This window comes from Cololabis saira, chromosome 4 (assembly GCF_033807715.1).
Source record: "Cololabis saira isolate AMF1-May2022 chromosome 4, fColSai1.1, whole genome shotgun sequence".
In the NCBI taxonomy this organism is placed as follows: domain Eukaryota; kingdom Metazoa; phylum Chordata; class Actinopteri; order Beloniformes; family Belonidae; genus Cololabis; species Cololabis saira.
In genome coordinates this window covers 27,402,542-27,429,178 of record NC_084590.1, presented here as the reverse complement: position 1 = coordinate 27,429,178, position 26,637 = coordinate 27,402,542, and the positions used below count along the sequence as shown (strand labels likewise).

Genomic DNA, 26,637 nt, shown 5'->3' with positions numbered 1-26,637 from the left:
CTTCATTTTTGCAGTGAAAAACCAACTATTGAGACACAGTTGGCAGCTACATGTCATTGGTGAATACAGTAGGACCAGTTATTCCCCTCAGCAGCTTCTGGAAACTTGTACCCGACCTAAACTAAGTGGAAAATAGGGATGAAACTTATCAGCTGCACAATAACATGACTTTGAGCGTTTTCATCTCCCCCCCCAAAATCCCCAAATAAAATCCTGTCATTTCTGGTACATATGCCCTTAAATACACGTTATGCTTTATAGTTTTCATTTGCTCTGATTTAGTATGGGCTGAACAAGTGGCAGGCTCTCAGCTGGCTAACAATGGCACATAATGTTTGCCAAGTGTTGATTGGTGTTATCTCGGCCACAGTGCAGTAAGACTGCTCTCCCAGCAGAGGGCACCAAAGACACTTTGTGACATCAAGCTTGTTGCTTTTGAGGAATAATCTTCTACAATAACTTTCATGATTTTTATATTCTGCTCATTTTGTGGCATTAATGTTTAGTATTATAAATAGCTTCAAACCATACATGTACTGTAATTGTTGAAGATAAGGTGTACGGAGCATTAACTGGAAAAACTATGTCTTTTTCATTTCATTATAAGAGGACAGTTCTCCAAGTAAACGCTCTGATCACGGTGTAAAAAAACATATCAAAGTTTCGCAAAAATCCCACATTTATTGCAGTGATGGAATTTCAGCCGTCAAAATTTACATACTTTTTTTCATTTCATAGTTAAAACATTTATCAGAATATAAGTATACACAGTGTTTAGTGTTACAGAGAAAGTACCGGATATCAAAACTGGTGTCTGAATTTGGGCTAACATGTTTTCTGACACTTCAAAATGGCTATTTATTCAAAATATACTCCTGATGTAGTAGTACTATGAACATGAAAACATGAAACAAATGACAGATTCACAAAGACAAAGTACACATCGTTGTCATTCAGCTGGATGATAACAGGACACGGGTGGAAGAATGAATCATTCAGAGAAATGCGTTGCTACAAAGTCAAAAACCTTAGGAGTACAACTGTTATTACTCTGGATATGAGGTGTCTATGCAAAATATATTTTGTAAAATAGAAATATGAACAGATTAAAAATGTCTCTCTTGTTTTTAACCCATTGTTTTCTCTCTTTGTCTCAGTGAGTTTCTGGCTTTCTCAGATTGATCAGATCAATCAAGACTCCTGTAGTACACACATATATATATATGTACCTCAGATATATATATAGTCATATTAAACAAATCTAAAATTGCTCTCCCGGTGAACAAATCCAACCCACATAAACAGAATGAAATCAACAGTTTGTACCAACACTTCATGTGTTTGTTGCCCACACGCTCACTCACACAGGCTGATGAAAAACACTGGCAGAATTTACTGTTCCTGCAAGAAAAAAAAAAAAGGCAGTGGGAGGAATCGGATTGGGATCTGATTGGGCAGCCAGCTGGTACCTGAATGAGATAACAGGACTGAGATGAACGTATCTAGTGCCAGTGATTTGTCCATCAGTTCATGTGTTTCTGATCTTGAATCAGTAGGATGGAACATTTCTGTAACTGTGAAGAGGAGAAGTTGGTGGTTTTCCTACGGTCCTCCGCAGTAGGAATAATCTGCCTTGTTGTGCATCACCAGCTTGTTGTCCACAAAGTAGAAGCTGTCAGACTGAGTCTCATAAGGGTGCTGGATCATCTCACGCACTGAGAGAAGAAACAGGTGGGACTTTATAGCATCAAATCAAAAATACTGGTACGTTGCAAAATCGTGAGCTCCCGTGTGTGATACTCACTGATGTCCTCAGACAGTGCGGGGAACTCGTAAATGTGCTCGCATGTGTTCTTACTGCTGGGCATGCAGAAACCGAACTCAAAGTCAAAGCTCTTTAGCAGCTGGTCGCGGAAGTAGTGTCTCTCGATCATGCGGAAGTTGTTGATGGGGGTGTCTCCAACTGTGAACTCCACTCTGCAGAAAATGAAGGAGAATCAAGATGAACCAATATCAAAACAAATGAAAACCTGGACCTTAATCATGTTCTTCTGGCTCTCAGTTATAATAACAAAGATACGACCAACTTGGCTCTGGTTAGTGACAAAAATGAGGAGAGTTTACACAGAAATGTAATTATATACCTAATATACAGTACATGCATATAATTACATACAATATTCAAAATAAGTACCAATGCATGGGAACACAGCACAACACAGTTAGAACAAAGTCTATTAAAATGACAAGAATAAGCTGATCTAAGTGGTTGTAAACAAACCAAGAGCTGAAAATATATTTTTGTTAGGCAGCAGATATTTATTTTCATATTTTTACAGTTTATTTCATGGGGACAATACAAAATACATTAAATCTACATCTGCATTGGACTAGCAACCTGTCCACGGTGTGCCCATTTGCCCAAAGAAAATTGCCATAGAGGCTTCAGCGGACCAATTTATTAATTAAAATCCATCCATCAATTTACATCACATTTATACAAAAAAAAAACAAAACCAAAAAAATCAAACCAAACCAAATCAAACAAACAAAAAACCCACCAAAACAAAATACAGATAATTATTACTACAATATACCCACTCATTGCTTGTCTTTTCTAATTTTGAACAATACATGTCCCAAACTCACTGTACCAAATTAAATGTATTTGATCCAAGACAACATTTGTGTTGTGCTCTTGTCTATGTGGTTCCAGCTGCATTAAAAGTGGTCTACTTAGGTACAGAGTGGTTGTGAGTTTGAAATGTAAATCGGCATAGGTCCCTTATGGTTTCAGTATTATGGACCCCAAATAGGATGCTTATGTGGGTCATATACAGTATATGGAACCCATGAGGGATGCAAGTGTAATGGGAATAGGCTAATAAATGTGTAAATTGTTTGGGTCTATTATAGTTTTAGTAACTCATGAAAAAAAACAACAAAAGAACAGTTGTTTCCTACCCAGGCAGATCCCACTCAGAGTCCATATAACAGGCAAGCCCAGCATGGAACCTGCATACTCACCCACGAGAGACCCATTCGGCAGCTCCTATGGGGCCCACAAATAAATATTGGCTGGGTTTAATTTGTTTATTATCAGATTTTAGGACAAGCCCTGACATCTACCAGGTCATAGTATGATTTGAGAAAATAAAGAAAAATCAGTGACACTATGCTGACCAGTTGCAGTCAAACTCTGCTGCTCAGTGACACAGTTCACTAAAATATATATTTTGGACAATGTTTATCTGTAGCACTCATTGATATAGTGTTATTGTTTGTTTAATGGTCATGCTTGTTGCAGGAAAGCTGAGATTGTGCCTGCACATTTGTACTGGCACTTTAAGAGAGATTGAACTGTGTTGGAGCTGCAAAAAAAAGCAATAACATGAGCACAGAAAAACTTGCTTGTACCAAACATTATATACAAGCAATAATAAAAGTTGCAGAATCGTCTGTTCACTTTGAGAGTGCGACATATCTCAAAAATCCTGAGCTTTGTGAGTCAAAAATAGTGGACCATAGCCTTTCATAGACAAAAGCTTGGCTTTAAACAATGGTGCCACCGTGTGGTTGATCAAACTTTTTTTTTTCGATCAGCCAGTACAAATTCACAATTCACCCGCTGTGCAATTTAAAGCCTGATTATCATATTGTCTACCTCTTAAAATAATGACCTCAGCAATATTTTTTTTAATCAAGTTATTTTTGTTTTTTGACAACCTTGAAAAAGTTTGGAGATGACCCTAAAATGTTCCAAATGAGAGGAAAATCCAAATTTGATTAATAGTCACCAATGTGTGAGCGCTTGAAAACCATGGGATGAGCGGTTCACCGACACATAACTGTGATTGTCCTGGGATTTTGATTTTGGGTTTATTTGACTCTTTGTGCGTTGTCTTGTTTTGTTTTGGTGTAAGTTCTCTTACAATATATGCAATGTATGTTGACTTCCTGTTTTGTCTTGAAAGTGCATCTCCCCTCTGTCTGTTTTTTTGTTTACCTTCTTCTGTTGGTCTTTTTTTCCTGTGTATCTTGTTAGCCTTTGAGCGTCTGTGTGTATATCTATATATTGTTCTTCGTCACTTCTCCTTCTCTGTAGTTTGTAGTCATTTTGCTGTTGCGCTTTGGTCCTCCTTTCCTCATGCTAACTGCCTGCTTTATTTATTCCTGCATTTTTTACTTTAGTTGTAGATACCTGCTGACTTCAGCCTTTTCTTTCTTTTTTAAAGGGGACCTATTATGAAAAACCCGTTTTCTCTTGCTTTAACATATATAAAGTGGTCTCCCCTCAGCCTGCCAACTCAGAGAAGGAGGAAAGCAACCAAATTCTGCAGTGTCTGTACAACCGCCTGGATGAGCCGTCCAGTCTGATGTGGCTTCTACGAGCTGTTCAGATTCTGCTCCCTTTCATTACATAACGAAAATGCGATTTACATAGGTTGGCCTCCGATGCGTGAAACCACGCCCACAACTAACTCGGCCGGCCGGAACTTCCGCCATTTTTTCGTAGCGGTGTATCGCGTCATTCAGGCAGCCAATCAGCACAGAGCCTCATTATCATAGCCCCGCCCACTCAGAATCCAGCATAGAGAATGAGGTTAGAGAATGGGAAGATAAAGACATGGCTCAGAGGCTGAATTTCTAATTTATTTAGCAAAAAAAATCAAAAGCTTGTTTTTAAGACATTCAAGGCCTGTTTAAAATAGATATTAGATGCCATAATAGGTCCCCTTTAAATAAAGGACGTTGTTTGAGATGGCCTCCTCCTGGATTCCTGCATTGTGCTCCAATATTCCTGCAAACCTGAAAGCTGTTCATGACAAATTATTCAGCATGCAAATATGTTTTGGAGGGTTCATCAGCAGTGACGTTGATGAGTGAGGTGTCAGCAATTCAATTAATAAAGGAAATTCAGATTCAGAAGTGGAAACAACACACACACACACACACACACACACACACACACACACACACACACACACACACACACACACACACACACACACACACACACACACACACACACACCCATGCATCATGCCTACATGAGAGCAGCGTGATCTAGATCAGACAGGCCACAGACAGGCTGGGGTTAAGTCTAGTAAAATCTCTCGTAACGTAGGACGCCTTGATTATGATTATGACTATGATTTCTAATGATGTCATGATGTTATGTAGTGTGCACATTCAATGACATCAACAATCAACTCATACTTGTCTGGTTATCTTGTTGTCTGGTAAGACTATGAAACCATTATATGTGAAATAACTGTATCCATTGTGGACAGTTCTTTAGACCACAATAATGAAGATGAATCAATGGTTGGGTTGTACTGAAAACCTCAGTCCGTCTGGGTGGGAGTCTGATGATGATGATAAATACCACTCAGACCTGATATCTGATGCTTGACTCAGCCTGTGGGCTGGATTTTTCTCTGCATTCACGCTAATCATGATCAGCCTGCTGTCCCACCTTGAAACCCACACACCTCCTACATCTGATCTTCTGTCGCAGCAGCAGGACAGATCACAGTTCTGTCTTTTCTGTTCTAAGTGGAGGAGACACACACACATACGACTTACGTGGCTCCAACCTGCCGCAGCTGAAGGAAAGCAGGGGTGAACTGGTATCGGACAAAACGGCCGGCGTTGGGGTCACACTGCTTTAACCCTCCGGCTGTAGAAGAGATGAACCAAAAAGAGATTTTGATATTCAATTGACTTAAGAAGGAGCCATAAACTTTGAAACAAAGGTGCTTCAGGGCCATTTATTGTACGTGCAGGATTTTCTCTGAAAATATAAAATACTCAACCAGAATTTCATTTATTTATATACTCTCTGTACTCAAGATGTCACATAAAATCTTATCTGTAACATTTACAGCTGACCTGGTGTTGGGGGTTTGGTGATCTCAAACAGGACCGTCCCTGTTTCCATGTCACGGATCTTAAACCTGGTGAAGTCGATCATGTGAACGTTTTCTTCAGGAGAGCACAGGTAATCTAAAAGAAAATAATTCAAAGTTGTTAGAATTATGTTTGATGATAAACAAATCATTTACTGTAAACCAGCAAATGATACTCTGGCCATGCACACTCATATTTGCTGGTGCAGGTAGGCTTGATATCATCTCATTTCCATACAACACGTGTTTCTACATTAAAACATTCCTCCAAACTTTTTCAGATGCTCACCACAAACACTCTGCAGAGAATGCTATTTGTTTTTACACATCTTATTTTTCTGTATGCCAAGAAAAGATTTGAATAAAACAACACACTGCACTGTACAGCACTGTCCAAGTACATCAGTGGATCTATATGTCACACATGGTGAAATGTGACATTGAGTCATAGGAAGGGATATATAAATACACACACTCACACAAAAACAACCAAACTAACATCTAATCTGCGCATTTCTGATGCATGACACAAATATATTTGTTAGTAGCTTAAATTATTATGCAACTATGTAAGTAGGGCAGTATGTTAGTAATAGCAGGACAATCTAGTTGATGAAATAAAATTAAAACTTGCAAGAGGCCAGGGGTGAGCTTTGTGCGATGACTCATACAGGGGCGTACAAGAGCCACTTTTCAAAATAACTAAGATGACTGCATAATTGTGAATATAACCTTGGATCACCAATTTTTAACTACAATGCGAGAGGAAGGCATTCAGTGGCGTTCCTACTACAGTGCATGCCTGATACTTGATACTTGATACTAATCTGGTTGTTGCTGCTGACACCACATGCTTTATTCCTGTGATGGATTTGATGCCTGCCCAGTGGCGTCTAGTGGAAGTTTCTTATTTGTTTGTTGGCAACGGTCATGGGAAGACCCAAACTAAATACTTGCATTGAAGAGGAAGAGAATTAGGATTGCTGGCCAACTGTGAAACACTGGACCAGCTCAATACCCTCCCTCGGATCCTGCAGGGGACATGCCAGTTTGTCCAACTGGTACACATGTGTTTAATGGACTTGATGATGACATTTGACCGTGTCTCTGAAGTCTCCTGTGGGGAGTCCTGGGTATGTTGCTATGATTCCGTCCCTACACAAATAGAGTGGGAGTTTGGGCTCCATTTCCAGTAGTAAGTTGGATTTTTTTCCAGGCTGGAGATGGACTCCTTCTCTCACTGATTCTGTTAATAGCTTTTACAAGCAGAATTTCAAGGCAGAGTTTGTTGAGAAGCTGAATTAAAGTTATATTTGAACTCTACCATAATCTTCTCATCAACATTTTCCAAGGTTACAATCACACCTCTGAAGTGATAGCTGTTTCAATTATTTATTTTATGAACTAGACTTTTTTGAGCTTTGACTTTAATCGTTTTACCTCCTGTTGTCTTCCTTTGAGGTACCTGATCTGTTTAATTTGCTGCTTGCTATGGGAAGATAAAATTAATGATTCAAATGCTTAATCTGGATGCAGTTTTTGTGAGCATGACTCCCAGGGAGACCCCATCAGCATGAACACTGAACCAAACACACTCTTTCTTGTTGCTATCTTGTGGCTTTGCTGACTCAGCAGGCTGCATTTATTTTTACCGCCACTGACAATGTTCTCGATGCTTTAGTCATTTTTTTCCCAAGTTTTTCCAAAAGCATTTTAGTGGTCACTTTTGCCCATGTTGCTGCAGTGTATGTTTTTTTTTTTTCATGTGTGTGCAGACAAGTGTGAGACACTTCCTTCCCAACGGGGCAGGATTAGACCTAAGAGGCTTATTGTGTTTGACCATCACATGGACCGATTGGTTTGGAAGCTCGCACACACGCATACACACAAACACAAACGTGCAGATACCTACTATCTCATTAAGGTTATGTTAAGGGCAGCTAATTTTACCAATCTGTGTTGCATAAGTGTTGATAGTTTTAGTTTTTATTTATGGATGTTTCGACACAGTTTCAATAAATGCCTATATGCATGAAAGCATCTACTCTTTTTTGGTCATGCACATGCACACACCAAGTCCCACACGAGCATCTCGTCGTATTTGAGAGGGTTAAGGAGCAGATGGGCTGCTCAGGCTTTAGCCACCTGCTCCATGATATTTATAGACCCTTTCATAAAGTGCACAATACCTGACACCTTGTCTGAAAATGTGTCTCTTATAAAACTTAGAGCGTGCTTTTAATTTTGTAAAGAACATCCTGGACTAATAATATAAAGCTATATAACTGAGAAATTTGATGAAAACCACCCATAAATACTAACTATGAGTCTGTGAAACTCTACTAATTGATTAAGCTAAAAGTCTTCAAGTTTCTCACACTGAAAATGAAAGAACCGAGCATGTTGTTTCATCTCCGTGGTTACTGGATGGCCAGGGAATATTATGAAACTGATGGTGTGAATAATTTATATGCATCTATATTATTCACAAAAGGGGAGAAATCAAGCTACACAATTGTTAATGAAGCCTCTTAAGTCAATGTTAAGTCAGAAATGACTTAACAAAGTTTATGGACATTTTTTAGCAGCAGAGCAAAGAGAACATACTTGTGCTTCTGAAGAACCCTCAGAATAAATTGCATTTCAACGCCATGGAACTCATATAAACTTTAAAATGTTTCAGTACAAGCTTTGATCACTTGGTGAAGCGAATCTTTTAGTCTTGACCTGTGTGATGTTGTCGTGTGGACAACTGAGCGAATTATACTACCACTGTGGTGGAAATTTCTGCAGAAAAAGCGTGCATTACCCTCTGCTTGTCTGTCTTTCTGCACATTCCTCAGACAGAGACCTTCGCTCAGCTGTAGTTGTGGTTCATGTTTACATACAATACATGTTTTTTTTATTTGTAAATCGCAAAACCGGTCCCAAGATTTTCATAATGAAGCCACTCTGGCTCAAATATGCAAACCCTTTTCACAGTATATTTTCGTCTAAACGGATAGAGTGCAGCTGTTCGATGCAGCGCCCTCTAGTATCAGGCTATTTCACATGAGAGACAGGGTCTTTGACAACGTTAACAAATAAAAGCCTACATATGGATGCATAAGATGCATATAGCATCATTTGCAGACTGCTAAACTGTGCTGCTTTAATATAATGACCAGAAAGAGAAGACTCCACGATTTGAAACCATCAGTAACTAAACAATATCAAATACAGTTATATAATGCTGTGTGAGGCTACTGTTTTCAGTTTGCAGGGATGTGGATGTTTGGGATCCTGAAACTGAAAATATAAGCATCTACAACATGATTAGCTCCCTCAAATTCCAGTGGTCCTGATAAATATGACAGTAAAATGAGACTTGGGCCGAGTGATGGATGTAAGAGAGTCAGAGAGGGAGAGTGTTTACCCTCAGTTTCTCATGCCTAAAATAGCCGATATAATTGCATCTTCAATGTGAGTTTCAGAGAAGGGTGTATTAGATATGTTATATTAAAGTGTGCCAGTGATTGATCATGCTGACACTGAATCCACTTATGAAGTTGTACGGAGAACAAATACCAACAATATAAGCTTGTCATTAAAGCAAAGGAAGCTTCTGGAAATGCTAATGTTCGTTCTCAAACTGTAACTGTATTATTTCATTCATTTCTTTGAATGTGAAGTAACATAAAGACATTTTTTTTTTTATTGAAACTATCATTTTTACATTGTAAAGACACCCTCATATCCTCCACTGAATGTATATTTTCTGATGCAAATATACTTGTTTATACAGAGATCTGTTGGGGGAGCACCTCAAATACAAATCCCCTAACAGAGGTCATGCTTTTTGTGCTCAGATGACCGAAAGATGTATTTCCTGAATCAGATGTGGCTTCCCGCCAGAGCAGCTGATTAAAGCAGATGGAGTGGTTCATCTCATACCACAGACCAAAGTCACTTTCACCCAGCACAGTGGAAAAAAATCTGCACATCACACAGGCTCACAATGTAGAGCAAAAAAAAAAAAAAATCCACTTTGATTACATAGTCTGTGCCCACGGAGCAGCCTGACTGATGACAGGGGACTCGACTGCCCTTTCGAGATTTGTATTAGGGATAAAAATTCCCCTTTTTCAGGAGCACGGTGCTCAGTGACAGCAAAATTAGTTATAGATGTTGAGGTAGAAAAGTAAGTAAACTAATGCACAAACTGAATGATGAGCTATTTAGAGCTGATGAACGATAGAATGGTGCAGGTGAAGAAACACAAAGAGTATAACTGAGACAGAAGACACAATTTTGCAGAAACTATGAGATGAATATTGCTTCTTTTATAAGCTGAATTCTATTGCAGTCTTTTTCTATTGCAGTCTTTTTAAGAAATCAGAGCTCTGACTCCAGTGTAATAACAGAAGCCTGCAGGTTTTATTACATGTTAAATTTCTTATCTTGTGTCTTGTCTCCAGCCTGTCCTAAGTGATCAAGTCAGATGTGTGCAGCAAACATACACACAGTTCCCTGTAGGTTAGCCAGTGAGTTTAAATACACTTCAGGACGAACTACAGACATGACTTAAAGGAGCATGAGGCTCCTTTTAAGAAATGAGACTCGCTAGCGCCACCCTTCACCACGACGGCCGTCGGGGGTACTGCAGCCAACAGCGAAGCCGGCACGGGAGAACGGGGAGAACGCGCATGCAGCGTCATGTGACGTCACATCCGCAGCCCAGCGCGGGAAATTCCGGCCCGGAATTGCAGCACATTTTGCAGCACACAACGGAGAGATACGCTAGAGGACTCATTCTTTTTGGTTTGGAACGCTTCATCTGACATTATTACTAGAAAACTTAAAACCTATATAATTTTTTTTCATAAATCCAGCCTCAAGCTCCTTTAATCCAAACACAAAAAAGGAAAATCAAGAAAAAGTTACACATTTCTACTAGCTTATCCACTGTAAAGATCAATACCACTCTCTCATTTGCTCCGAAAATGTGAAGTGATAACCTGCATATAAATGCAGTCTAGTCATTTTCTGGTGCAGAACCCTAAATAAAACCAAATGCTGCTGTTTGGGATCACTTCCATTTTTGTATGAACAGACACATGAGGAGCGTAAGTTAAGTTAGATCAGATAGGGTATGCGCATGTGGCAAGCGTAACAATACAAGAGCATTTCAGTCCTCTCATATCGTTATTTGCCACTATGCATCATTTGAATAAAACATGTCTTATGGACAAATTCGTGTTTGGTCTGACTGAGAGGATCTTTTTTAATGGTAACTGCTCTTTTTTTGTGGGAAACAATACATGCCACATGCATATGTGCACATGAAACAAGAGGAGTTGTTAACAATGACCAGCCAGACTGAAGTGCTTACTCTTAATATTATCATCATATCAGTGTCATAGGTTTCCATCCATTGAAACAATATTAGACTAAATATGCATGAAAATCTGGTCCCAAAAAGAGCTGAACCCTGATTTAAGGTAAATCACAAGCATTATTTTTTTTTTGCATTAAAATGAGGCCAAGGCCTTCAGGAGTCATTATATGCAACAAGACTTGAGTCTTTCATTACAATAATGAGACAAAAATAATCAGTATGTTGAAAGAAGTCCCAACGGTTAACGGATGTTTGTCCAAACTGAGCATAGAAATGTTCGGTGATAAGTTCAGATGGAAAAGTCCACAATGGCTTTATCTTTTATCAGGGCAACACTTTAGCACAGTGAAGCTGTTTTTGATGGGGACATGCATCCCAGTATGCCATCATCCTTCTTGTCAGCTTGATTGAACATCCTGCTAATTTTTTATGTGTAGGGTCACACAGAGCTTATTCTGAATATGAAGGTGTCAAAAGAGTTTTCCCTTTTAAGACTAAAATACCGTAGTCTTGATTTGTTTGAACTGCATCATATTATATGTTGATAAATGAGGATTACAGGTAGCAGCGAACAGATTTCCCCACGTTTGGAAACCGAACAACCAAGTCAAATTTCATGTCTTGTTTGACCTGACTTGGCCAAATAAACATGATTCTGATTCTGATTCTGATTCTGATTCTGAAAGACCCACACCAGACATTTCCAGTCCTTGTGCTGAAGCTACATGGCTGCTGGCTGTAGCTATACAGTGGAAAGACATGGAAAGACATGTGGAAAGACATGGGAGTGGTAAAAGTCCTCTAGTTCATTATAAGTCAGTCCTGATTCTGATGCAATGTTTTTCTAATTGTCTTGTAAAAGGGGAAAATTAGAGGCCAGATACTCTTACGTAAATAATTTTCTCTCTAATAAGCAAATAAGGAAATAATCCTAAAATTTCCGGTGCAAAAAACATGCCTTCTGACCAATCTACGGAAATTAAAATCATTATTTTGATTAAATAAAATAAATCACTTGCAGTATAAAAACAAAGAAAACATGATGCACATCGTCATACCTCAGTCCCTTCTTAGGCTCTCACGCACAGAAACAAACACACACACACACACACACACACACACACACACACACACACACACACACACACACACACACACACACACACACACACACAGTACTCCACTTCACTTCCTTCAACACTGTCACCTAGCAACGCTCCTTGTGATAATGCTCTGGCTCGATCAGCTTGTCTTTTTCCTTCCTGTCATCCACAACAACAAAAAGGTTCAGCAGCAAATCAAAGGAGAGTATCTCAGGTTAGGCATCAATGGCATGCTAATAATGTGTTCTACATGTGGGATTTGATTTATATACAGTACAGACCAAACATTTGGACACACCTTCTCATTCAAACAAATGGGGAAGTGTGTCTAAACCTTTGGTCTGCATATATATATATATATATATATATATATATTCTATATATAATCCAGAATCATTTAATCTGTGTCTTTAATCAAGTGTGTCTAAACCTTTGGTCTGCATATATATATATATATATATATGTATATATATATATATATATTCTATATATAATCCAGAATCATTTACAGATCAGTCCATTTTCTTATCGGTTGCTGCCAGGACTTCACTGTGTGGTTGCTGACAATCAGCACAATTGATGCTACAGACCAGACCAGGCTTTTGTTGGATGTCATTATTTTCTCTCTAATGGAGTATAAATTGAGCGGAGCCCTGAAAAGAAGCTGCTTGCAGCATTGCAGCTAAAGAGAATAAAATTAGCAGCCACTCTTGAGTAATACTCCGTCACTGTGTTCGGATATACAGTCTGTTTGATACCAAAGTGGCATTCACACAAAGCAAGTGATCTGCCACTTATAGCTCCTTAATCCTAAAGATTAGCCCGGAGTTACAGACTTGCAGCCACAGGGATTGACTTCACATGCCTTATTCTTTCCATCTGACTCTGCGGCCTCTGATCAGTGCTGAGAGCTTGGGCTAAATTCACCTCAGAACACCAGGGGGGAACAATTCAAACTGGTTATAACTTGCCATCATCCTGAATTAATCCATAGCCGAGGGCCGCCACTGACATTAGCATAACACGCTGACGTTCACATCATGATGTACAGTGCACCTGTGTATGGCAGGCCGTTTCATGTCTCTCAGTTTAACAGCACCTGTAGGCTAACTGGCAAACGGTGGGGGTTCATGGAGGGGTTGCATTCTGAGCAGCTGAATGCAGATGAGATTCTTTCCTCTTATCTTTTATTATCCTTTTCCAGCCGGAGCAATGGAGGGGAAAAAATATTCCTCTGTGAGGGCAATTGTTGTGATTGAGGTTGAGAAATGCAATGAACCATAGAGCCATCTAGGAGGACAAAGGAAGCCCTTTTTGTCTATTTACGTTGCCAACAAAGTGTCACTTTGTTGGCAATATTTTATATTCATTCATCCTTTCTTTGGGCAATTCAAATGACAAAAAAAAAATCAATGCCAGTTTTTTTTTCAGTTTCTAAATGTGAAGCTACAATAAACACATTTTATAACCATTACTGTCCACCGTTTTCAGTCTTTCTGCTCACTGAAGCGAAGGTTTTCTTCTATTTCTTCAAAACATCTAATCAGAAAATAATCTTGGTTAAATCCCTACAAAAGCTGCAGATAGTTTGTCATCAGCCGTCTATCAACCAGGAGATTGACAGGTTTCATAAAAATAAGAGCAGCAAGCATAAACATAACTGACCAAGAGTCTCTTCTTAAAATAAATCATATGACATCACTTCATTATAAAGTATGATCTGACTGTCGTCTCCTCAGGGAAAAACACACACACAGACACACGCACGCACATTCACAAGTTACAGCAAGGTGAGGCTTTGAGAGGAACCTTGAGTAAAACAGTGGATTACTCTGTCCTCCTCTGACTTTGGCCATCCTTGCTACAGTAAGCCTCGCAGACAGTTTGTCTGCAGTGTAATAGCTTTAAATGCAAATCCCTGCATGCAATTTTTGCAAGAAATCAAAGTGCATCCTCAGCAAAATAAAATTCTAATATTTGTAAATACATGTCTTTATTCTATAGAATTCAAAGTTAAAGTAATCACAAGCAGGAAAACAAATAGTAAAGAAGTTATTGTAGACAACAAGTTCAGTTTTTCAAGCTTCACAACAAAGAACAGAGAGTTATAATATATCCATGCTGGGGTCCTTTGTTTGATGCTTGCAAGTCTGGCAGTTATCCCACATCCATCCACTATCTGTACCTGCTTATTCCTATTTAAGGTCAGCAGACTATCATAGCTCAATTCGGGAAAAAGGCAGTGACAGGTCCCAAGGCCATATACAAACAACCACACTCACTCCAGTTAAACCTGCAATGCATGTTTTTGGACTGTGGGAGGAAATCCCAGGCAAGGGGGGAACATGGGAACACCATGATCTGAACAAGGAGCCTTCTAAGCTGTGATGAAACAGTGCAGTCGGTGTTACCCTGTGTCACAAACAGGTTTCTTGTGGGAATCTGCTTCCTGTAGGATAGGACTATAATTTATAACAGTAATGCATGTCTAGGTTGTGTTGTAAAAATGACATAACAAGTTGGCTACACTCTGTCCAGGATCGTCCGAATATAATCTGATTTAGATCTTTCAGAGAATTCATCCTCTTACCACAATGTTGTGAGTCAGAGACCGTCTTAGTTACACCACCACATAAATGCTTAAACATAAAATATTTTCTTTTTTTTAAATTTACAATCATGACAGAAATATTTCTGTAAATGGTTGTTCATAAGTCTTAATAAACATGTAACAAGTTTCCGGAGTCTTAATCCATTACACCGGGAAGCAAGGTTGTACGTATTTCTTTCAGACAAGATGGGAGGTGTGCACGCACATTTTATATACTCGCTACAGATTCTTGAGCAACTAAATGCACTGAAATATTGAGATTGGTGGAAAAAAACAACATTCCCACAAATTTGGATCTGGTTAATGAAGGAGTTATTAATAGGTCAATTGAAGAGGACAAAGCAGAAAAAAATTATCCTCAACGGAAATATATGATTGGACCATGCTATCACCTCAGAAAACATGAAAACAAATCTGTCTTTAGTTAAAACTCATGTTTAGTCATAGAGAAGAGAAAATAGACTGCCAAACTCTTTTCAGATTAATTATATCTGAGCTAGTTTTGAAAGCCAAAGATCAGCACATCCAGGCCATTCCTTTGGCTGCTACTCATAGCACCGAACTCCCAATCCATAGGGTTCTTTCTGCAGTTATGAACTCACAGGAGGGTGACTCAGAAATGCTTATTGTTTCTGAAATCTGTTCACCAATTACCCCTTTCCTCGGGTCTGGCTCCAGGATGGGACTGTGGCATAACTGCATCAGGGTGAGGGAAATGTTTGATGTTTAGGCCCAGTCCCAATACACCCACTACCCCTACTTTTCAGCCCTACCCCTAAATTTTGCGCATTCCCGTGAGGGTAGTGGTGTCCCAATTCCTCTTTTCACCTAGTGGTAGTGAGTAAAACGAGTGTAAGGGGGCATCAATCTAGCCCTTCAGAGCGAGGGTTTTCAGATGCACACTAGCTGACCCAGGGCCAGAAAAATTTCCCAGAATGCTTTTCGTCGTCATTGAATAAAAAAAAAAAAAAACATGGTGGACATTTCTCTTTTTTTAGTGAATAAAATCAATATTTTGAGTTAGTTTCTGCATAAAAATGCGTTTTGATTACATTTCTAGCGAGAAATATATATTTTACTTTCATAATTCACTCATTGAATGTATATAATCACTCGCTTGCCCGTTGCAAAGTCTTTTTCAAACCTCGCCAGAATAAAGGCTGATTTATGGTTCCGCGTTACACCAACGCAGAGCCTACGGCGTAGGTTACGCGGCGACGCGCGCCGTACGCCGTACCCTACGCCGTACCCTACGCCGTACCCTACGCCGTAGGCTCTTCGTCGATTTAACGCGGAACCATAAATCAGCTCCCGAGTTCTCATCCCGAAATATTCGGAGCAAATTTCTTAACAGGCGTAGCTACAACTGTTAGATTTCATCTATTAAACCAACATTTATCTTCCTAAATGATTTATTTCAGCCAGAGGTAATTCTCCACAGAGCTGCAAGTTTCTCCTCGGCACGACGGCGCAGGTTGACCCGGCGATCACGTAAAATCTGTGGCTTCTTTTTTAGGGGTAGTGGTAGTGAGTAGGGCTAGTGGTAGAAAGTAGGGGGTGTATTGGGATTGGCCCTTAATGTACATATGTGTCTGGAATCACTCTTAATCTGACCCTACCAGGGGCAATAGTGCCTGACAACATACCTCCTGGGACCATGTAGGCACTTAAATCCCTTCATCACGATAAGGTAGCAATTCAGGGAAGGGTTCACAGGGTGCCTGTACTCTTCCCTGGAGATGGGGGGAGAAGTTCTGTCATTTGGGTCTCTGGTCCTCCACATTGAGGGGAGCTGATTTAGGGGGTTTGGGTTTTTGGTTAGGCTACCTCCTGGAAGCCTCCCTTTCAGACATGTTTAACCTGGAGGGAGTCCTGGGGCAGAGCCAGGACACGTTGGAGAGATAATACCTCTTAGCTAGCCTGGGAATGCCTCAGTATCCCCCATGAGGAGGTGGAGGAGTGGGCAGAGAAGATGGAAGATAGAGGACTGGGCTTCCATCTCTCAAGCTAATAATGAATGGATGGATGGATGCATGGATGGATGAGTTGTTTTATAAATACAATACACACTTAAGAATGTCTGTATTACCTGGTTTTGGCATCTTTAGTACAACCCTCCTACAACCTGTGACAATTGTTTTCATCTTGGCTTTCAGTGCTTATTTCTATGATCTAGACACATAGGACTCCAATCTCCACATAAACCTATGCTAGTAGCAATCATAAGTACAGCCTTCAAAATCCACACAGTCAGAATGGACTGCAAAACTTCAACACAGAGCTCCAGACATGTGAGAAGCATTTTTCAAATTCACATAAATCCGCAATCACTCACACTAACTATTGAGCAACATACTAATGCGCCGCATCACATACAACACCTTTCCTATAACAATGTTTTCTACCAGAGGTTGCCTGGTCAAAAAAGAAGAATTAAATCAAATGCACGTGTGAGACATTTCACGATGTTTCGCTCCATGTCAGATGCCTATGAAAGAATAACCTTGCTGCAGCTGTGCATGGGAGATTATAAGAATTGGCTGCACTGATCAATTTTAATTAAAGCGTATCCACATTGTTGGCAGACATCACTGAGTGGAAACCCTGCCTGATGCAGATAAAGAGCTGCTCTGTATCCCTGACTTATTAAACTCAAGTAATTGATCACCCATTAGTGTGAAAGGAACAAGAATCATGATCTGAATTAAGCTAAATGACACTGCAGGGATCATTTGTGTCAGTTTAAAAAATCATCTGGACAGGTAAACTGTCTCATATTCTATGATTTCACATCCTATGATTTCTTCTGTATTTTGATTCTTTTCTTCTTCTGTTTTCACTCTTGTGAGGCATTCTGGTATTGTTGTTATAAAAGGTTTTGAAATGCAAGTATTTACATTGCAAAAAAGGTTAAATTACAGATTTTGGGACAAAGAGAAAAGTTGCAAATGCTGCAATTTGTAACTCACATCCTCCAAAAGCAAAGAGGTTTTTTGTTAACACATAATAAAATGCTAACAATAGACAGCAGCTTAAAATCCCATTTAAAACAAAACATTGGTGACTGCAGTTCATCTTGTGTCCTTGAAGGAATCAGTATGCTATGAAAGTGTTTGTCAGATATTTCAGTAGTGCGTCACATTCACTCCTCCAAAGTGGCAGGATTAAAAATTCTCTATTTAATTATCTGTATGCCTTAAATTTAAATTTGCCATACAGCCAGTGTCCTGGCTGTTCTCAAGGATGAGCACGACAACAAACCTTTCTGGAAACATTCTTGTAATCAGCCGGAAAAGCCTCTATGGTTAGAGGATAACTGTATCCCTTCTGAAATAGTTGTTTTGGTTTTTTTGTGTTTTTTTGTAGATTAAGACCTGAACAAGGTGTGACAAAGTATGTTTTGAGAGTGAATAGAACCCGTTTTTTGTACAAAAATGTAAAATCTTGTTTGGCAGAATTACAAACTGAGACTTTTAAGTGGTTTAAACTTTTTTTAGACTCTGTGCATCCAACTGGCCATCCAGATTGTCATTTACTCTAAATGGCAGTGTTTGGCAGCATTGCCAAGGGTTGAAATGTCAATTCATTGTTGGGAGGGAATAATAAGCAGAAACAAATCTGAAGAGAAAATTCTGGGGAGGTGCACTTTTCTGACAGCACGGATGTCATCAGTGAAGTAACCTTGTCTCAATCTGAGCACTCGTCCTCTGATAATAGACTTAAGACAACACTTAGAATAAACTAACATGCTATTAAAATCCACAGCGAGTTGGGTGTTTTTATGTTCTTATGCTTATAAATCTGTAAACACTCTATATTTAATGATGCTGATAAAAAAATCACTTAAAACACTTTCTGGCTGGCCCCATCCTTCTTAGCTCAACTCTAATATACAGTACAGGTTACTTTCTTCTAATGGCTTTGAATACGTCATAAAACTGCAGCTGGTGCTCCTGGGGATGTGTAACTTAATTGGTGTTTTGGCACCAATTAAGTGTTTTACTTCTTTCATATCAACTGACCTTGTACTGAGCCATGAACACAGACAATTTACAACTATGTGGAGCAAAAGGTGAATCCCTTTTCAATTACCGTATTAGATGATTTAGCATGTCAAGACAAATGTATGGATTATCTGATCTTGATCAGCCCAGTATCAATTTTAGCTAAGTGATACCGGGCATTCAGTCATATGCAACTCCATGTAGGTCCCCCACAGTTTTGGGTTCAGGTGGGTTCAGCTCTGGACTTTTACTTGGCACTGCAAACCTTTGATTACTGTCTTTTTCCACCATTCTTTTGTAGATCTGCTGATGAACTCGGGTAATTGTCCTTTTTTCATGGCTCCTGATTACTCTGGTATAGAAGTGAATTAGTGAAGGCTGCCAAGTCCTGTGGCTGCCAGACAAGCCAAGTTCACCCCTCAAACACCACGTCTACCTGTTGGTAAAAGGTGCTTGTGTTGGTAAGGTGTTTGGTTTTCATCAAATGTTACACTTTATATGATGGCTGAATGTCTAATCCTTGTCTGTCCAAAGTACATTGTTGCAAAACTGTCCTGGCTTTGTTTGGATCCAACTTAAACCATGTTGTTATTCTCTTTAGAGAGGAAATTCTTTCCTTTGGCAAACAAACCACTTTTGTCCAGTATTTTCTAATTGCACAAACATCGACTTTAATAATTTAACATGGCAAATTAAGCATGTATGTAGCTCTTGCTTTTTTGTGTTTTGTTTTGTTTTTGTTTCACTAATTCTCTGAGTGTTGCCCAGTCTGAGGATGGTGAGCTTGCTAGAATGTCCACTCCTGAAGACCGGCAAGTATTTTGAATGTTTTCCACTTATTGAATGAGTTTTATCTCAGTTAAATGATGGACTCAATATTCTCAATATTCTATATCTATATCTCCTCAAGTAAGGAGGAGACTTGAGCCCAGTGCAGGGCCCTCCCGTAGAGGAGGGCAATGACCAGGACTAACTTAGGTAGGAGCACTGGGTGATAAAATGGGTAAAAAAAATCAGGGATAAAAATATGAAAAAAAAAAACATAACAACATAACATAACATAAGAAAACAAAACATAACAACTGGTTTTCTGAGATTTTTCCTCCTTGCCATTGGGTTAACATACACATGAAGACTTTTTAATTATTCAGCATTTTTACTCCCTTTTAGTGCTTTAACAACTAACATTTTTGGTACATTAACTTCAAAGAAGTCAGAATTTCTTTCTCTGTACTGTATTTTTTTATTAATTGGCCCTAATATTCTTCCGTACTTCCATAATACATAAATATATAAAAAAGAAATTAAAAAAAAAAAAAAATAATAATATATATATATATATATATATATATATATATATATATATATATATATATATATATATATATATATACATACATACACACACATACATCTGTGTGTGTGTGTATATTCACCTTTCAACACTATTTCAATTGAAAAATGAATAGAACTATATAACAGAGGTTGCATGTATTATTTCATATGTCAGTCTTTAAAGGGTTCATGAGATGGGGGTTATATGTCACAAACTGTTGTTTATCTTAAGTTTTGTTAAACAATTTTAAGACCTTAGAAGGCCCAGATGTTGTTATTTTTGCCCCGTTATAGAAAAAAACTTTAAAGCTGAAACAGGATGTGCTTTCTTTTTCACATGACTACACTGACAGGAGATGCAACACTTTGGGCTGAACTGGAAAAGAAACCAAAAAACCAAAAAAACAAACTTGGTTGTCCAGATAAAGCGACTCAAAGTTGTTTTTTGAATGTAAATGACCAGAACCAACCTGAAACTTATTCCATAATATTGGGTTATGGTAATGTCTATTTCATAGACTGAAAGCCACAAACGTCTGAGGCTTACACAAGCGTATTTGTTAATGTGCAAAGACATGACAGTGATGCAGATAAGTGCAGACACTAAGCTTGTGTTCAAAACCCTATTTGTCACTTCTGACATACCTACGGTTCCAGTCAAATCCTCATGTTAACTCTGTACTCCACTCATCCTTAATAGGTAAACTGAAGCCTTGACATTTCAAAAATGTTGCATTAATTTTTGAGGACATCCACGACTGATACTCCAAAAAGTGTCAGGATACGTGAGACAGGCAGCATGTGCGGGATGCACATGTGAATCCATAAGCAAACACTTCTCAAGTCCATAAGTAACAGGAGAGTTTTCTTTCAAAATCGCTGTAATACTCTGAATATAGCCTTCGAAATTGCAGAGACAACTCTTACTCCCTGTTAAACTCTAGGTGTTCCCATTTTAAGCATCAAAGATCACTTTCCAGTAGATGTATAGTACATCTACATCTGCTGGAGGCAGATGTGCATGGTATGCTGTGCATAGATATAACAAGTACTCAATGAAAAAAACACAATGAATGTAAATGCTAAATGTTGATGACAGATGGAGAGTTGGCTCTCTGCTTTCATCGGAATATGAAGACTGCCGTCCACTAACAAGAAAAATTGGAGTTACAGTTACCTCAAAAAGGTTTGTTTTTCATATGTATGCTGGGTTTATAATGTCAGCATTGGTTTGTAATGTACTGAAATTGCATGCTGGTGCCATGGAAACAATACCAGCACTATATCAAAAAGAAAATGTTGTTTTGCTCACAATTTTCTGTAATTAAGTTGTTCATTTAAAGAACAGTCTGATAAAAAGGGATATGATTTAAAACATGTAATTATTGCATTTTTTGTATAACTGTCTTGGAAACAGTTTTCTCAAGCTTTTTTTATGTGTTACTTTCATATCTCCGTTGTGTTTAGTTTTGCTTTCAAAATATCTGCTGTCAGATTTTCTGAAGTACTTGAAGTAGGTTAAAACATATACATTCTATTATATGAATGAATGAATCTCCAACAACTTTATGCTTGGTTTCACAAAAATATAGACTAGTAAATACAAAGGAACTGCATTTCATACTTCTGTTTTTCATCTTTAGTATTGCAATCCCTGATAAGAGGTGACAAAAGGATACTACACTAGCCTCAGGCACATCATAAACCATGCAAACTTCAAACTGAAAATGTGTCTTTTTTCCTATTACAGTTCTTTTCATCTGTCTATGTTATATTTCTTTCCACTCTGTCTCTCTGCCTGTGTGACAATGAGGCACAGTGACTCACTTATCAGCACAGAACCAAGCGTGACAGACTGAAGCTTTGCTGCCCCAGAACAGTTGTAAGTACTTCCCAAAAGCACAACTGGAGAAGTCATTTTCACTGCATGATGAAGCATTTTGTGCACCTCTCTGTCCAGACGCAATTTTCTTTCTCTTGCAGGAGAGAACAATGGTCTGAATTGTGCACCACATGGATTATCTCTGTATCTCTGTGGAAAACTGATTCTAGTTTTCATGGTATTGTTTAAAAAGGGTTGCTTAGGAAATGGCATTGGACACCCAGGTACAACATCAGTTGTACAATTTCAAATATTAACTGACTATGTTTTAAATCCACAGAAATAACATTGCTGACAGGGTTTATCATTTTCTATCAGGAGTATCGTTTTTGTGAAGCTATTAAATGAAAGGAGAGGAAACACTGTAACTTTATGTTATACTTTGTCTCGGGATTAATTCATTATCTGAGATGTATCTCGTCAATGCAGAATGATGTGTGACAGCCATCCTGACATAATCCAGATTACATGTCAGTGGAGAGTGGAGATTACCCAACCATCCTCAGAGATTTGGCAATTCTTGCACTAAAGCAGCCCTTGTGTTGCCTCTCTGCTGAGAAGCTACCAAACAAAATAAGTTAGATGTGGTTGTCAGAGAGGGCAATGTGAAAGAGTGAAATGATTATAGTTTTGTAATTTTTCTTCATTTGTTTTTGTTTTTTGTAATGAACCGAAATCAGAACCACTAATGATATATGGGACCTGAGTTGCACAGCCAAATTAAGTTGATTTAATTGTTCAAACAAGGACTTATCAGAAATTACTCAAGTGCAAATACTGCATCTATGATAGATACATTAAAGCATTAAAAGCTGATACAATGTGGAAGTGAATACTCTCTTTTTCCTTATTTTGTATAAACGAAACTTAACTAAATATGTTATTATGAAGGTTCCTGCCATCATGCCAGTCATCGTCTTTAAGAGCCCCTATCTACCGTCAATGTGCCAAATAAAGTAATATATCAAATTGTTTTATAGAAAAAGAAGAAAGAAAAATTAAACCATTTTAACCTACCAAAATTAAAAGAGGCTTACTGTGCTGAAACTTAAATACTATTATTGGGATGCACATTCAACTGCAATGGAGGCATAGATTAGATGGAAAGGACTGAATGTGCACAGAGGGAGCAAAGCACAGTGTAAGCTTTTTTCTTGATGGAAAAGGCTGTTCATAAAATACATTTTGAAAATGAATGTTTAAAATACACCTTGAAAGCTTGGCCAATAGATAAAAATATGGTCAGAGGACCAGAGTGGGGTTTGAAGGCTGTCCAAATACTACTAGAGGTGTGGTAAAAAGCACCCTAATTTTGGAGACAAGCAGCGTTTCCTCTTACTGCTTCCATAGGATGTAAAGCGACAAGTGGCAGCCAGTTGCGGCTAATCATCAGCCCTTGATGAACTGGTCATCAGCAGGTGTACAGACCTCTACAGAGGCAGAGGTTAAACATCATTTATAGGTCAGAAGCATCCAGGCATGTGTTAACGCAATGCCAAGAGAAACCTTTGAGACAGATTTGATACAGTTACTTATACCTCTAGTAAGTTCACCCTAATGTCAAATCATGTGTATGTTTTTGGGAAATTCAACTAAATTAAATAATAAGAATAAAGATATAAATAAATAATAAAATACATTAACAATATTGCACAGGTCTCAAAAGAATATGTGTATATCTGAAAAGGTGAATGTAAAGAAAACACAAGTCTTCTGGAATGTTTTTAAACAGATGAGCAAACACATAATACCATCTAAAGCATGGTGGTGGAAGGGATATGTTTTTTGCTTGCTTTGCTGCCACAGGAACATCGGAATTTTAAAGTCACTGACTCCATGAACTCCACTGTATACCATCCCGCTCATATTTCATCCTAAATGGATGAAATGCATTGTGCGACCTCTGCTATCTGCATGAGACATCCTGGTTGGCAACAGCCTGATTTTCAGAGTCAAAGTGTAAGAGGTGGAAATTGTGAACATCTCTTCTTTGATTGCTCAGGTGGGGCTTTCTCATTGAGAATCCGTCTAACTTAGTAATGAAATGTAGATACTTTTCCCATTATAAGATAAAGAACACCGTGATGGTATATTTGCTGTTGTTTTTCCTTCAACAGGCTGCTGTCTAGTCCAGAGCTAATCACTGGATCACATCTTTGACCGCCTGTTACCTCAGAACTGCAGGTGTCTTGAGGTGAAAGAGTAGTAAGAGTCATTTTTCTCCCCCAACAGGATTTGAGAAGTGCAACGATGTGTGCCATAAACTCTTTCTCTCTCTGTTTTTAGTTCAAACAGACTAATTGAAAGCTAAAAAAAACAAAACTTTAAGCATTCAGACGCACTGTCCAGAATTAATTGCAATACAGGTAAAACCAATTTTGCAGGGAAGGTGCAAAATTGGTGGTGGAGACCCAATTGCCCACCTGCTCACTGAGAGATAGGCAGCTTGAAAGGGGTTAATCGTATTTGACATACTGGAGACTCTAGTCTTGTCAGATTGTGTCGCTGTCCATGGTACCACGGGTCCTTCACAGGGAATATACAGTATATACAGTAAACACAGGCAATACAAACATATTAAAGACCCTATGAACAAGGGTATTTGAATACACGGGTTCCCTTAGTCTTTTCTACCTATAAAACGTGTTAACCCAATCGTGTTAGTTATGGTTACTTACTCTTGGTGATCTTCTGTAACCCAAGCACATCTTCGGGTGATATGATGGTATTTTTGCGCAATTCTTCTTCGGTTTTAACAGGTACCCCCATGTCTGATGAGTTGCAGCCGTGCTGCACTTTCATGTCCAGCAGAAAGAGAGTTCTTGGGTGCGCGACCTGGCAGGAAGTGAGGCTTTTCTTTTCTTGGTGCTCTCGGCGTCACGTCGCCGCAGAAGCAGCTTTACTTGCGTAGAAGCCGCGCAGCAAACAGGCTGTCTGCTGCTACAAATAACTCATTCTCCGCGCCTCCTCCCCTTCTCGAGCCGGTAAAAGATAAAAATCAGCCCTTAGTCCCCCCCCTCCTCCTCTCCCTCCTGCGCTTAAGGCTCATCGGCTCTCTCGCAAGCTATTTAATCCAAATCCGGTGGCTTTAAACCCAGCAAAGGTGCGCTGCTGCCCGTCTGCGCCCCTCTTCGTCTGCTGGTACACCAGCACTGCCGGGCTCTATAAACGGCACTATCTCAGGATAGTGACCTCTCACGTCGGAGGCAGGGATGGGCGGTATGGACTAAAAAATGTATCACGATAATTTCTGGCATTTATCCCGATAACGATAAAAATGACGATAAAAAAAATACCAATTCAACTCCACCTTTGTAACTATAAATCTATCACCACATTCAGTCTTTGGAGCCAAATCACTGCTGTAAAAGAATATTAAATGCTACTAAACGTCATCAATGGGAATTTATCGTTCTTTTTCCCTTCCTTCCTTCTTTCCTCCTGCTCTCTCCTTCCTTCCTTCCTTCCTTCCTTCCTTCCTTCCTTCCTTCCTTCCTTCCTTCCTTCCTTCCTTCCTTCCTTCCTTCCTTCCTTCCTTCCTTCCTTCCTTCCTTCCTTCCTTCCTTCCTTCCTTCCTTCCTTCCTTCCTTCCTTCCTTCCTTCATTTTTCCCTTCCTTCCTTCTTTCCTCCTGCTCTCTCCTTCCTTCTTTCCTCCTGCTCTCTCCTTCCTTCCTTCCTTCCTTCCTTCCTTCCTTCCTTCCTTCCTTCCTTCCTTCCTTCCTTCCTTCCTTCCTTCCTTCCTTCCTTCCTTCCTTCCTTCCTTCCTTCCTTCCTTCCTTCCTCCCTTCATTTTTTCCTTCCTTCCTTCCGTCTTTCCTCCTGCTCCTTCCTTCCTTCCTTCCTTCCTTCCTTCCTTCCTTCCTTCCTTCCTTCCTTCCTTCCTTCCTTCCTTCCTTCCTTCCTTCCTTCCTTCCTTCCTTCCTTCCTTCCTTCCTTCCTTCCTTCCTTCCTTCCCGTACGTTGTGAGTGGATTTAACACAGAACCATAAATCATCTTTACACAAAAACGTCATCAATGGGAATTTATCGTTTTTACCACGAGATACAAATTCTTATCGTGAGGAATTTATTTGACGGTATATATCGTGAACGGTAAAATATCGCCCATTCCTAGTCGGAGGATGTGAATTTTTGTGTCTCCTCTATGTTAGACCGTGCCTTAAAAGCTAAAAAAAAAAACACACACAAGGCTGAAATGAATAATCATCTTGCTCGGCTCTGCAGATGGACAACTCAGTGCTGTCACAATCCGCTCTGATTTTGGGAAGCATTTTGAATTTTGATTACAATTAGTATTTTCTGTCATATTAGCTAGTGGTCATCATCAGATACAACCAATGGCATTCAGTTCCATTACTTTCCACTTTGGTTTTCATCCCTATGATACTGTACACCCAACACAGTCTACTCTG

At 39.1% G+C, this 26,637-nt stretch overlaps 1 protein-coding gene across 1 annotated transcript; it reads right to left on the bottom strand.

Moving 5' to 3' along the window:
• Positions 1–666: 666 nt before the first annotated feature.
• unc119a (unc-119 homolog a (C. elegans)) lies at positions 667–25,196 on the bottom strand. Its single transcript, XM_061719292.1, has 5 exons — positions 24,903–25,196; positions 5,896–6,009; positions 5,590–5,683; positions 1,805–1,977; positions 667–1,715 (listed from the first exon to the last, which is right to left on the bottom strand). Exons 1-5 carry the CDS (start codon positions 25,024–25,026, stop codon positions 1,603–1,605), a joined length of 618 nt encoding a protein of 205 aa, XP_061575276.1. The 5' UTR covers positions 25,027–25,196; the 3' UTR covers positions 667–1,602.
• Positions 25,197–26,637: the final 1,441 nt, after the last annotated feature.